The sequence below is a fragment of the Gekko japonicus genome, unplaced genomic scaffold (genome assembly GCF_001447785.1).
Source record: "Gekko japonicus isolate JY-2015 unplaced genomic scaffold, Gekko_japonicus_V1.1 scaffold85, whole genome shotgun sequence".
Taxonomy (NCBI): Eukaryota; Metazoa; Chordata; class Lepidosauria; order Squamata; family Gekkonidae; genus Gekko; species Gekko japonicus.
Window position 1 is genome coordinate 1,708,565 of NW_015167531.1, and position 14,627 is coordinate 1,723,191.

The 14,627-nt window shown below is 45.3% G+C and overlaps 1 protein-coding gene across 1 annotated transcript in view; it reads right to left on the reverse strand.

The window, feature by feature from the left end:
* The window catches only part of KSR2 (kinase suppressor of ras 2), a 237,542-nt gene that overhangs the window by 137,997 nt on the left and 84,918 nt on the right, over nucleotides 1-14,627 (reverse strand). Inside the window, 1 exon segment of the mRNA XM_015413417.1 lies at nucleotides 210-391. Coding sequence (XP_015268903.1) covers nucleotides 210-391 — 182 coding nt within the window.

Here is a 14,627-nt window from a genome sequence, read left to right on the forward strand (position 1 = left end):
TGCTCTGCTCTCCATTTTGGTTCAGTCCTGATTGAGACAATGGGAGGCTGGCTGAAGCCTGTTGCGTTTATTCTGTTCTCCTCCCTAAGGAAGGCTGATTTTCTGAAGGCCTGGAATTGTAGTCCCCCGCCCCATCCTTCTAGTACTCTACATCAAGCTCCCCTTCTTTCCCTCCCACTACAACCCGTGTCGTCTTCGGTCTGACTTACTTGTGGAGAATGTGCCATCAGTATGGACAGGAGGGGTAGAAGGAAGGAAAGGTGGGTGTCCGACAAAGAAAGACCGCAGGGACCGTTCGGAGAGGAGGGGAGAGCGCTGGGCTGGGATGTTCTCGCAGCTCCCCACGCTGTTGTGGATCTTGAGGTTCAAGGGTTTGTTCTTTTTCTTTGCTCTGAGAGAAAAGGAGATGGAAAGAGTCAGGAGGAAAAACACACAAGGAAGATGAGACTTTCCCCCCCCCCAATGGGTTACCATGGTTGGGGGAGCAGGGGGAGACCAGACCATTGCTGGATCAGACGAAGCATCCTGTCTCCAACAGTGGGCAGCCAGATGCCTCTCTGCAGGGAAAGAAGAAAACAGACCTCCCCTGTTCCCCCCCCCCTCCACAACCAGTGAAGGATCTGTTTAGCTATCGGATGAAGCAATCCTCAGCCTAATCTCAGAAACAGACTCTAAAGACTTAAGAGTGGAAACAGGTCACTGGTGGTGCATAAGCTAAGATCCTGAATTTAGCTGGTGGGAGTTCTGGTTCAGGTCTTCCCAACTGACTCTTTATACAATGTAAAGGTAAAGGTAAAGGCTTCCCTTGCTCGAAAGCCAGTCGAATCCGACTCCAGGGTTGCGATGCTCATCTCCATTTCAAAGCCAAAGAGCCAGCGCTGTTCGAAGACGTTTCTGTGGTCATGTGGCCGGCATGACTAAACACCAAGGCGCACGGAACGCTGTTACCTTCCCACCGAAGGGGTACCTATTTATCTACTTGCAATTTCTTGCTTTCGAACTGCTAAGTTGGCAGGAGCTGGAACTAGAGACGGGAGCTCACTCCGTCATGCGGCAGACCCGGGTCTCGAACTGCTGAACTACTGACCTTCCACAGCCTGCAGTTCAGCGTCTTAACCACTTGAGCCACTGCAGCTCCTTTATACAATGTAAAGAAGTGTAATTTTCTTATCGTGCAGTAAGGGCTGCAAAAGTACCTGTGATTAGTCTTACATTCCTTCACTAGTATAAACTTGGTTTTGGAGTAAGAGATTAGTGCCCTGACCTGGTTGGGCCAGCCCAGCCCAATCTTGTCAGACCTTGGAAACCAAGCAGAGTCAACCCCAAGGAAGTCCAGAGTCGCTATGCAGAGGTAGCCAATGGCAAACCACCTCTGTTCACCTCTCGCCTTGAAAACCCGATGGGGTCACCATAAATTGGCTGCCACTTCGACAGCACTTCCCACCGCCGAGAGACCAGTATACGATCACGGCTAAAATGTTGAGTCTGGGTGTGGAAAATCTGAGATAAAGTCCCAGCCACCACACAGCTCTCTGGGTGACCTTTGACAAGTCACTCTCTCTCATCTTAACCTACCTAATCTGGAGAACTGGGTTCGATTCCCCACTCCCCCACATGAAGCCAGCTGGGTGACCTTGGGCCAGTCACAGTTCTTTCAGAGCTCTCTCAGCCTCTAAAAATGAATCTAGCTCACCACGAGCACAATGCTCCGGGAAATTACAGGCCAGTCAGTCTGACGTCGATACCGGGTAAATTGGTGGAAACCATTATTAAGGAAAGAATTAGTAGGCACATAGATGAACAAAACCTATTGAGGCAGACTCAGCACGGTTTCTGTAAGGGAAGATCTTGTCTCACTAACCTGTTAGTGTTCTTTGAGGGGGTGAACAAACATGTGGACAAGGGGGATCCAATAGATATTATTTACCTTGACTTCCAGAAAGCTTTTGATAAAGTTCCTCATCAAAGGCTCCTAAGTAAGCTCAAAAATCATGGGATAGAAGGACAAGTCCTTTTATGGATCAAAAACTGGCTAGTTCATAGAAAACAGAGAGTGAGTGTAGGTGGGCAATTTTCTCAGTGGAGGGTGGTAAGCAGTGGGGTACCGCAGGGATCAGTACTTGGTCCACTGCAATTTTCTCAGTGGAGGGTGGTAAGCAGTGGGGTACCGCAGGGATCAGTACTTGGTCCACTGCTTTTTAACTTGTTCATTAATGATTTGGAGATGGGAGTAAGCAGTGAAGTGGCTAAATTTGCGGATGATACAAAGTTGTTCAGGGTGGTGAAAACCAGTGAGGATTGTGAGGCACTCCAAGGGGATCTGTCAAGGATGGGCGAGTGGGCGTCAACATGGCAAATGGGGTTCAATGTGGCCAAGTGCAAGGTGATGCACATTGGAGCCAAAAATCCTAAATATAAATACACATTGATGGGGTCTGAACTGGCAGAGACTGAGCAAGAGAGAGATCTTGGAGTTGTAGTGGATAACTCACTGAAAATGTCGAGACAGTGTGTGACTGCAATAAAGAAGGCCAATGCTATGCTGGGGATTATTAGGAAGGGTATTGAAAACAGATCAGCCAATATAATAATGCCCCTATATAAATCAATGGTGAGACCTCATTTGGAATACTGTGTGCAGTTCTGGGCACCACACCTTAAAAAGGATATTATAGCTTTGGAAAAAGTGCAGAAAAGGGCAACTCGAATGATAAAAGGGTTGGAACACTTTCCCTATGAGGAAAGGTTAAAGCGCTTAGGGCTCTTTAGCTTGGAGAAAAGACGACTGAGGGGTGACATGATCGAGGTTTATAAGATTATGCATGGGAAAGAGCAGGTAAAGAAAGAGGTACTTTTCTCCCTTTCTCACAATACAAGAACTCGTGGGCACTCCATGAAACTGCAGAGCGGTCGGGTTAGAACGGATAAAAGGAAGTACTTCTTCACCCAAAGAGTGATTAACACATGGAATTCACTGCCACAGGAAGTGGTGGGTGCTACAAGCATGGACGGCTTCAAAAGGGAATTAGATAAGCATATGGAGCAGAGGTCCATCAGTGGCTATTAGCCACAAGGTATAGCTAGGGGCTCTGGGGCAAGTGATGCTCTGTCTTCTTGGTGCTTGGGGGGGGGGGTCAACAGTGGGAGGGCTTCTAATGTCCTGGCCCCACTGCTGGACCTCCTGATGGCACTGGTATTTTTGGCCACTGTGTGACACAGAGTGTTGGACTGGATGGGCCTTTGGCCTGATCCAACATTGGCGTCTCTTATGTTCTTATGTTCTTAATGCTAAGAGCTAGAACTTGTGACTGCCAGATAATCCTAGGATCTCCTGGTTATTCTACACACAATGCCATACAATAATTATTTTAATTATTTACCTACCTCACAGGGTGGTTGTGAGGTGAAATGCTGACCAGAACTCCTTGTAGGAACAGTGGGATATAAATAAGTGTCTTGTACAGGTGGTATGGGGAGGGAGCACTCCTGGTCCAAAGACACTCTTGTTTTACCCACAAGCACAAGAAGTTGCCTTATATTGAGATTATAACAGTTCATCCACCTTTTCTGTTCTGACAGGTAGCTGGAGAACAAAGCCTGTGGGTGTGATGCCAAGGAATGGGGGGTCCTTTGCTACGGGTCCTCCAGACCACCCCTTACCTCACTGTAAGCATAACCTTCAGCACTGAGCTAAAATGAGTACTCATTTCTTTAAAAATTCACCCCCAGAATTCACATCTCACCATTCAGATTCTGAGTGTGCAGTTTCAAATACTAGTTCCGAACGTGCAACTTCAAAATCAAAATGCTTCGGTTTTCTTGGTATCTCAGCTTTTTGACACTGGCGGGTATCAACCATGAAATCTAATAAGCAGCCAACTATCAAATCGCATCGCTGACAAAATACCATTGTATGCCAACTATCAAATACAGCCTGTTATTCAACGCTGCTGCATGCCAACTAGAGAATGCTGCTTTAAAAATATCAAGCATCAATTAACAAATATTTCCTTCATTTGTAGAATTTTATGACTCGCTTTTCAACATTACATCAAGATGTATGACAAAAGCTATTAAAACAATAAAATCAATATAATATATCTACAGATCAAACAAGGGAGCAAAGACTCTAGAATTAAAGAACCATAATCAGTCCAGAATGCATGACTTAATAGAAAAAGCCAGTCTTAAAACCCATGCAGACAATTGACTCCATAACCAAACTTGCTTGGAAGTAAGCTAACAGTCTCACTCTACAACCAGAACTAGTCTCTGTAGGTTAGGTAATCTGTTTTAACATCCTGCCCTTTCTCATTTGATCCTCACAACAACCTTGTAAAGTAGGTTAGCCTGAGAGGAGGAGGAGAAGAGACTGGATTTATACCCCGCCCTTCACTACCCGAAGGAGTCTCAGAGTGGCTTACGAACTCCTTTCCCTTCCCCTCCCCACAACAGTCAGACACCCTGTGAGGTAGGTGGGGCTGAGAGAGCTCTTGACAGAAACTGCTCTTTTTCAAGGACAGCTCTTATCAGAACTACGGCTTGCCCAGGGTCATCCAGCAGGTGCGAGTGGAGGAGTGGGGAATCAAACCTGGTTCTCCCAGATTAGAGTCCGCGCACTTAACCACTACACCAAACTGGCTCTCACACCAAACTTGCTCAAGTGGGTGTGCTTGGCTCAAGGTGATCCAGTGGGATTTGTGACCAAGTGGAGATTTAAATCTGGCTCTCCACAGTCCGAGTCCAGCACTAACCACTATACTACAACAGCTGTCAGCATGTGGGAGAAAGCACTCCTGTGAGATGCTGAAATCAAGAATCCACGGACTCCAGTGTTTGTAGAGGAGAATTTCTGTCTGCTAAGTTATTTCAGCCCTACTTAAATCTTACACTCCCGCCATACAAAGGATTAGTCTACTTACCAAACCAAAAGGGCTCTCTCTGAAACATAATACCTTCCGCCCTCTTGTGGTGGAAATTAAACACAGAGAAGTGAAGGCATTAAGACTGCAGTGTTTGACCATCTGGGCATGGATATTTCTCCATTAACTCTTCACAATTTATCCTGCCAAGGCAGTGATTCCTGCTTTACACAGGGAACGGAGCAATGCATCTTACCTCTTCACCTTCCCTTCTCATATACCAAAGTGACAGGTGTTTTTAGGAACTGGCTGGCTCTATCCATCTCTGTCTCCATTCAATTCCCATCCTTGCCAAGAGCTTCCCCTCTTTCAGCCGTGCCTGGCTGAGCTGCTCAAATCTTAGTTCTAAGCAAAAACCTTGTTAATGTCCCAGATCAGAGCCCTCTGCTCAGATAAGTGTGATGAGATGGAACATGCCTTGAACTGCTTTATTGAAACAGGACCTGTGAAAGAGGTTGACCAGTGATTTTTTTTTTTTAATCATCTAATGTTCACATACTGGAGATCATATGGTCTGTATTGATAGGTCTTGCAATACAGTTGGGGAATAGGGTTATTTGTTAGGTATTGACCTGAAACATGTTGTTGGTGGGTAGGCTAGAGGAAATTGTCCCCACTGCTGAGAATTTAGGCCATTACTCTCTCACATTGAGATGCACATCTTAATGTGGATCCCACTGCAAATAGCACGGTACAGAAGAACTTCCCCACACAAAGACCTTCATCCCTGATACATCAGGATGCCACCAAATTCTGTATCCTCAGTTGTTTGACTTCACCATTCTGTGTTTGCGCTCTCTTTGTGAGATCTGGACCTGGGAGGTGTCTTTATTTCCTCACCATATCCCATTTGTTCAAGCTGAATATTTCCTATTAAATTTAAGCAACTTTAACCTGATCTTTGAGTCAATAGTGCATAAACTCATGATGGTGTTAAAAATGTAGGAGAGAAACACACAAATCGAGAACATCAGCAATGACCCTGGGCGTCATCAAACGGCTCACAATGACAGCATATTAAAAAAAAGTAATATTTATTCATCTCTGCTCCCTCCACCCCCAGCAGAACGGAGGAACAATGGCTGAGAATAGGTATCTTCGGAAGTGAGAAGGAGGGGAAGGTAGAAGGTTTTCATGAACATTTTCATATTCTCTCCCTGCAACACTTTTCACAGTGAAAAACAAGCCTAACAATTTCGATTCTACCCTGGTGTCTGGAATCACCCCAGGAGAAGAAAGTTCACTACGATACTTGTTAAGTTCTGGGTAGCTGGAGACGGAACATAGTTGAAAGCACACAGACACATAAACTGCTGTATATTGAGTCAAGACATTTCTCAGTCAAGGTCAGCACTGTTGACTCTAACTGGCAGCAGCACTCCAGAGTCTCAGTCAGAGGTCTTTCACATCAACTACTACCCAGGGGTTGTTTCGTAGAAAAAGAGCTAGGGGAACTCATTAGCATAACTCATTACCATATGCCACACCCCCTGACATCACCGGAAGTGTGTCATAAGGCCACACCCACCACTCAGTTAGTCTTAGTCTTAAAGGTTAGTCTTAAAGGTGCTATTTGAACTCTTGGACTATTTTGCATTAACAGACTAACACAGCTACCTCGGGGAAGCTCCTGGATGGGGCTGGGAGTCCTTGCAGAGGCCACGTGGAGTGGCCTCGGCCAGGCAGAGGGGGAGGACGCCAACTTACCCTCCTGCTTCCTCCTCCTTCTGCAACAGAATGAGGCTGGAAGCAGGGGGTGGCCGGAAGAAGGGGGCGGGGCTTCGTCGTGTGCCCCGCCCCCCTGCACCTCACCCGGGGGAACTGCGATCCCCCGCGATCCCCCCCGAATCGACCTCTGCTACTACCCAATCCTTTTTAACTGGAGATGCTGGGGACTGAACCTGGGACCTCCTGCATGCAAAGAGATTATATACCACTGAGCCCCAGCCCAACAGCAGTACAGAATACTGAGCTTCACTGTTGCTGCATTTTCAACAATTATTACCAAAGATCATGGCCATTCATTTGAAATGTGGGGCTGGAGTTTTAAGGATATCATGGACTGGCAAAAAGACGAATGTGTGTTCTAGATGAAATCTACCCTGAAGTCTCCTTGGAAGCGAACATCACCAAACTGAGGTTAATGTACTTTGGTTACATTATGAGAAGACAAGACTCACTGGAAAGGACAAACATGCTAGGAAAAGTTGAAGACAGTGGGAATAGAGGAAGACCCAAACATGGTCTGACTCAGTCAAGGAAGCCGCATCCTTCAGTTTGCAAGACCTGAGCAAGGCTACTAACGATAGGATATTTCGGAGGTCATTAATTCAATAGGGTTGCCCTAAGTTGGATGTGATTTGAGGACACTTAACACACAAATCATGGGCCTACTATATTGATTTTTAAAATTCCATTTTCAGTTTCAAACCTTACTTCGAACAAAGCTAGGCCTGCTTTCCCCATGACCGTCAAATGAAATGTACTAGAATTTTTACCTTTCAATGTGACACTTTTTTTTCATTAATTGCATTTAAGTGGCATAAAAGTGAAAAGGGCATATTTGAACATCGTTGTTTTCAAACACGCTCCCAAATTGCCCAGGAGTTGGGCCAGAGGGTCTGTGTATTAACCTTCCATAAAATCCTCCCTAGTTAAGTCAGGATCAGTTAAAGTCACACACCTGTACTTGGCAGGGCAACAAACAGCAAGAAATTATCGTCACAGATTTGCCACTGGAAGCCTCTGTATTTGACCTTTTCTGAAATCCATTTTCTGAACGCTAGTTCATATGCTAAAAAATTAAGCCCAAAGTGAATCTAAATATCTCAACTAATTTCATAAGCCGTTCTTAGTGCTTTCGTATACTAAGAAACCTCTCAGGGTCAACGTAAGACCTCTTCTAATTTGCTTAGCGCTGCATTAATCAGTTTCTGAAAGGAAAATGTAACCCTGTTCCCGTTTTCTTTTCCGAGAAAAAGTGAATCATTAGCCCATTAGGACTGCAAAACTATTTTCCAAGTGCTTGCATCGAAGATGTATTTTATTTATTCCTTCAGAAAACTTGCATGCTGCCTCTCTGAACCTGCTGGAGGCAGTTGAGGACTAAAATAATAAAACAAAACCAATCGAGACAATTAAAAAGTCAATAAAGCAAATGATGTAATAAAACTAGCTAAGCTGGGACAATAAATAAATAAAAGCAGACCAATAAAAATATGCTGAAGCCAGGGCCGAAAAGGAGATTAAACAAACAAAGCAGACTAAGATGATATTAATAGAATAGTCCACAGGCTAAGAGCAGACCATAAAATAGCTTGCTTCAGCGGGGAGGGTGGGGTATAAATCAAATCAATCAGTAAATAACATAAAAATCCCAAGTTAAGAGACAGGTTTTGGCCTGGCACCTCAAAGAGATGCCAGGCAATCCTCAAGGGGGGGGGATTCTAAAGGTGAAGTGCCACCACCAAAGATGTCCTGTCTCCAGTCCAATGAAGTCCTGTCTCCAGTCACAACCTGTCTTACTCTGCACTAGGGTTGCCAAGTCAACTTACCTTGGTGGCGGGGGAGCCTTGGCGGGCTCCGGGAGCTCTCCGGGGATGTGAGTGCGCACGCGCAAAGCGCACGCACGCCGCCAGCACATCACAAGAAGTAATGCGCTACGTCGCTCACGTTGGGGGCGTGGGCCCGATCGTCGGAGGGGTTTTCCCCTCTGATGATCGGGGCCACGCCCCCAAAGTGAGCAATGTGGTTGCGTCACCTCTGGTGACGCAACCACACTGTACTTCGGGGGGTGGAGTTCCCCCCAGGGCCCAATTCCGCGGTGGCGGAAATCGGGCCTCCAAAGCGGGGGTTTACCCGCCACCCGCCCCCACTTGGCAGCCCTACTCTGCACAGAGAGAAGGGCTTAGGAAGAGGATCATAACTGGCAGGCTGGACAGTACAGGAGAAGTACCCTGGCCCCATTTTATTTTTCCTTAATCTTTCTCACGTTTCAATGAGGAAAAAAAGTTGTTGATATTTTAAAAAATAGATACACATCAGCAATACACATTGCCTATAATCCGTAGATCATTTGGATTTATGGTGTCTGTCATGCAATTTGCAATTTGAATGTGAAAAATAGCTTCTAGGGGAGAGACTGTGGTATATTTATTGTAAACATGTATGTATACAATGGAACAGTCTGCTCCCCCCCCCATTTTTTTCGTGATTTAGCTTGGTCCTATTGGGTGGAGCCCTTGTTCACTTTCCAGTTTTGCAGGTTAGCTAAAGTTGTAGGTTGTTTGACCTGTTTTCTTGCAAATAAACAAGCTAATGTTTTGAGCCAGCTTGTCTCTGCTGAGTGGACCTGAGAGCGGGAGTACCCCAACCTAGGAACCCACAGCCAAAGAAGGACATTACAGAGACCATGTCGATTACAGCCTTGGCACTGAGGAAGCTGGGTTTAACTCTTCACACCTTCTCCTGAATAAAAAATGCTCCCTCGGCTCCCTTCTTTGGTGTAGTGGTTAAGTGTGTGGACTCTAATCTGGGAGAACCAGATTTGATTCCTCACTCCTCCACTCGCAGCTGCTGGATGACCTTGGGGCAAGCCATAGTTCTGTCAGAGCTATCCTTGAAAGGACAGTTCTTGAAAGAGCTCTCTCAGCCCCACCTACCTCACAGGGTGTCTGTTGTGGGGAGGGGAAGAGAAAGGAGTTTGTAAACTGCTCTGAGACTGCGAGTGAAGGGTGGATATAAATCCAATCTCTTCTTCTTCTTCTGGTATCTGAAGAAGTCAGCAGTGACTCATGAAAGCTTATAACCTGCCACATATTTTGCTAGTCTGTAAGGCCCTACTGGACTCTTGCTATTTTCTACTACTACAGACAGACTAACACGGCTACCCATCTTGATTTATTGCCATGGAAGGCACCACATTTAGTAGTGCAGAATGGAAATCCTACAAATTAATGTCCTCCAAAACATTCTATAGTTAACAGCCATGCTCAGGTCTTGCAAACTGAAGGCCCTTGTGGCTTCCTTGACTGAGTCAATCCATCTCAAGTTGGGTCTTCCTCTTTTCCTGCTGCCTTCAACTTTTCCGAGCACGATGGTCTTTTTCTTTACCAAGACTTAAAGCTATTTAAAATGGGGTATTTTAAATTAGGGAAATAGTGTAGGGGAGGGACCCTCATACATTTGGTCTTTTTTTTTTAATGACAAAATAACATTTCAGAAGGTATAACTGTGGGACTTTGACATTCACAAGTACTTGGGGCCTAGTACTATACTGCGTTATATCATGGAAGTTTATTGTGGGGATTTTATTGTTAATTTGTTTGCTTTTCATATTGCAATCACTCTGTTTTAAAGAAAAGTTATACACACACATCTATGTTAACCAGTCATTAATGACCTCTCCTTTGTTTTGTTTCTTAAACTAATGTTGTTATTGGGTCAAGGTGGGCAGTAGGGGCTTCTCCACTCCCCTTCTCCACTTACACATTCAAGATCATACAATCATAGAATGTTAGAGTTGGAAAGGACCTTGCAGGTCATCTAGTCCAACCCCTGCACTCTGCAGGAGCATAGCTGAAAGATAGTCCTACATACCTACAACATACCCGAAAGATGGTCGTCCAGCCTCCGCTTGAAAACGTCCAGCGAAGGAGCATCCACCACCTCCTGAGTCAGACTGTTCCACTGCTCAACCACTCTTACAGTTAGGAAGTTTCTCCTGATACTTAGCCGATAACAACTCCCTTGTAATTTCCACCCATTCGATCTAGTCTTGCAATCCGGAGCAAGAGAGAATAGATCTGCTCCATCTTCTACATGACAGCCCTTCAAATACTTGGAAGACTGCAATCATGTCCCCTCTAAGCCTTCTCTTTCCCAGGCTAAACATACCCAACTCTTTCAGCCTTTCCTCATAAGACTTGGATTCCAACCCTCTCACCATCCTGGTTGCCCTCTTCTGGACACGCTCGAGCTTGTCAACATCCTTCCTAAAATGTGGTGCCCAAAACTGGACACAGTACTCCAGGTGAGGCCTGACCATAGCAGAATAGAGCGGAACGACCACCTCCCGTGATCTGGACACAATGCTTCTGTTAATGCATCCTAAGATTGCATTAGCTTTCTTCACAGCCACATCGCACTGCAGGCTCATGTTTAGCTTGTGATCAACCAGAACACCTAGATCCCTTTCATACGAGCTGCTGTCAAGCCAAGTCCCTCCCATTCTATATCTGTACCTTTGATCTTTTGTACCTAAGTGTAGGACTTTGCACTTATCACTATTGAAATTCATTTTATTTGTCTCAGCCCACTGTTCTAGCCTATCTAGATCATTTTGAATCCTGACTCTTGTCTTCTTCAGAATTAGCAATCCCACCTAGCTTCGTGTCATCTGCAAATTTGATAAGCATCCCCTCTATGTATTCCTCCAAGTCACTTATAAAAACATTGAACAACACCGGGCCTAGGACCGAGCCCTGTGGCACTCCACTGGAGACTTCCCTCCACATAGACGCAGAGCCATTTATGAGCACTCGTTGGGTATGATTTTTCAACCAACCATGAATCCATCCAACCGTTGCACCATTCAGCCCACACTTAACCAGCTTATCCTCAAGGATATCATGAGAAACTTTGTCAAATGCTTTACTGAAATCTAGATACACTATAGCCACAGCATTGCCAGATGATTATTATGAAATCTAAATGCTGCTGAATAGACCCCATGAGAGGATGCGGGGATGCTGGAAGAATCTAATCGAAAAGGTGTCAACCGTAGCCTTTAGGTATATATGTAAGAAGGTATAATTGTTTTTTGTAAGCAATGGATTATAAATAAATATCAGGTGATTCTGGTGGGTTCTTTGTATCCCCACTACGTGGAGAAGACCAATAGTTCTGTCCAATCCTCAGTTATAATTCTGCTGAGGATGGTACTATGGACGTCACATCTCCTGGAGATACCTTGAAACAGCTGGTTACTGGGTTCAACCCCTGGGAAGAACTGGTAAGTGACAGACATGATATTAGCTCTTTGTAAACTTGTCTCAATAAATTGTTTCATGGAACAATCCAACGTGTTGAATCCAGTCTAAATTAGCAGGAAGGAACACTTATGCCCCCCCCCTTCCCCCATCTAAGGCCACTGATGTCCATAAAATGTTGCTCCTGGGAGTCAGGGAACTAGGGCTGCAGGCTGGGAAATACCTGGAGATTTGGGGGGGTGGGAGCATGGGCAGGGCAGGGCCTCAGCAGGGTATAATGTCATAGAGTCCACCCTCCAAAGCAGCCATTCTCTCCATGGGAACTGATCTTGGTCATCTGGAGATCAACTGTTAATAGTGGGTGATCTCCAGGTGCTACCTGGAGGTTGGCAACCATCTAGGGAACCCAGGGACCACCATCGGGGGACTGCGGTGGAAAGGGGGCATCAGTGGAAATTGACAATTTAGTCTGGATCCCACCCGTCATCTGGGTTTTCTGCATTCTCCCTTCAATTCAGACCACTCGATTACAGTTCTGGTAAGAGAGCATAAAGAGTGATTGGACTGTCTCCACAGGGTAACACAGAAAACCCTAAGTGACCCTACATTTGGGTCATTTCTGATCAGGGAAATAACTGGGGTACTAAATACCCATTCCCCATCAGGGGTTCTCCTGTGACAGCTTTTCGCAACAACTGCACATCAAGGATACAATCACAGTTTCATATCCAGTTTGCTCCTTGAGGTCTGAAAACACATACGACTAGGTCCATTTTTAACTTTTAACATTGTGTTAAATACCTGCTACTTTTAAACATTACTTTTTGTTAAATAAATGTTATGTACAGGATTCTGGGTGAACAAAATTCAGACCTAAGGTATAGCAATGAACAAAATCCATATAATACCCTTGCGAAGGTACATCATAGGGATGCCAGCCTCCAGGTGGGACCTGGGGATTCCCCGGAATTACAGCTCATCTCCAGACTACAGCGATCAGCTCCCCTGGAGAAAATGGATGCTTTGGAGGGGGGACTCTATGACATTTTACCCTACTGAGGTCTTTGTGCTCTCCAGTTTCCATCCCCAAATCTCCAAGGGTTCCCAACCTGAATCTGGTAAAAAAAACAACAACCTGTCCCCTGCTGGTGCTGTCCCATCCCCAGTTATAATTCTGCTGAGGATGGTACTATGGACATCACATCTCCTGGAGATACCTTGAAACAGTACCACCTGGTTACTGGGTTCAACCCCTGGGAAGAACTGGTAAGTGACAGACATGATATTAGCTCTTTGTAAACTTGTCTCAATAAATTGTTTCATGGAACAATCCAACAGGTTGGATCCAGTCTAAATTAGCAGGAAGGAACACCAGCAACCCTAGTACATCGAGGGTGTGTGTCTTTCCATCAACAAAGAAGAGAAGAAGAAAAAGAAGATGACTCAAAGTGGCTTACAATCCCTTTCCCTTCCCCTTCCCATAACAGACATCCTATGAGGTAGATGAGGCTGAGAGAGCTCTCTCGAGAACTGCCCTTGAGAGAACGGTTCTGAAAAAACTTATGACTGACCCAAGGTCACGCCAGCAGCTGCATGTGGAGGAGTGGGGAATCACACACATTTCCCCCAGATTAGAGTCCGCGCTCCTAACCACTACACCAAACTGGCTCTCTCAGCAACCTGGAGCTTTCATCAGTATAGTAACTTCAGGGAATTTTCAATATATGTAATGCATCTGTTGAGTATAAAGGTAAAGGTTTCCCTTGCTTGAAAGCTAGTCGAATCTGACTCTAGGAGGTGGTGCTCATCTCTGTCTCCAAGTCAAAGAGCCAGCACTGTCCGAAGACATTTCCGTGGTCATGTGGCCGGCACACGGAATGCTGTTACCTTCCCACCGAAGTGGTATCTATTTATCTACTTGCAATTTCTTGCTTTAGAATTGCTGGGTGGGCAGGAGCTGGGGCTAGAGATGGGAGCTCACTCTGCCACGTGACACTAGGGCAGTGATGGCGAACCTTTTAGAGAACGAGTGCCCAAACTGCGACCCAAAACCCACTTATTTATCGCAAAGTGCCAACACGGCAATTAAACCTGAATACTGAGGTTTTACTTTAGAAAAAACAACTCATACATTAACTTAAGATGATCCAAACAAAGTAAGGAAAGCAATCCCAAATGCTTTCATTTACTTAAAATTATTTGGCAGAGAATTCGACACTTTAATGATGGTCTGGGCCTGGCTGGGACGATGGCACGTGTGCCCACAGAGAGGGCTCTGAGTGCCACCTCTGGCACCCGTGCCATAGGTTCGCCACCACTGCACTAGGGTATGCTGGCTTACTATTCCTGTAGGTAACATATGTAATCCATCTATCTATAAATAAAATCACTTTCTGCCTACCTTTTCCCCACTCAGATAAAATGCATATGGTTCATATTCAAATTCCTTTTGTTCCCATTCTTTGAACAAGGAAAGAATGTCTACTTTTTCCAGTCGGGTATTTGTGCTGCAGTGACCACCTAAGAGACTAACTAGTTTTGGTATAGCAGAGGAGAAATAATACGGCGTCTAAATTCAGTCTTAATCCTGCGAGACTAGATCTAATGGGTGGAAATTACAAGGGAGTCGTTACCGGCTAAATATCAGGAGAAACTTCCTGTGAGAGTGGTTGAGCAGTGGAACAGTCTGTCTCAGGATGTGGTGGATGCTACGCTG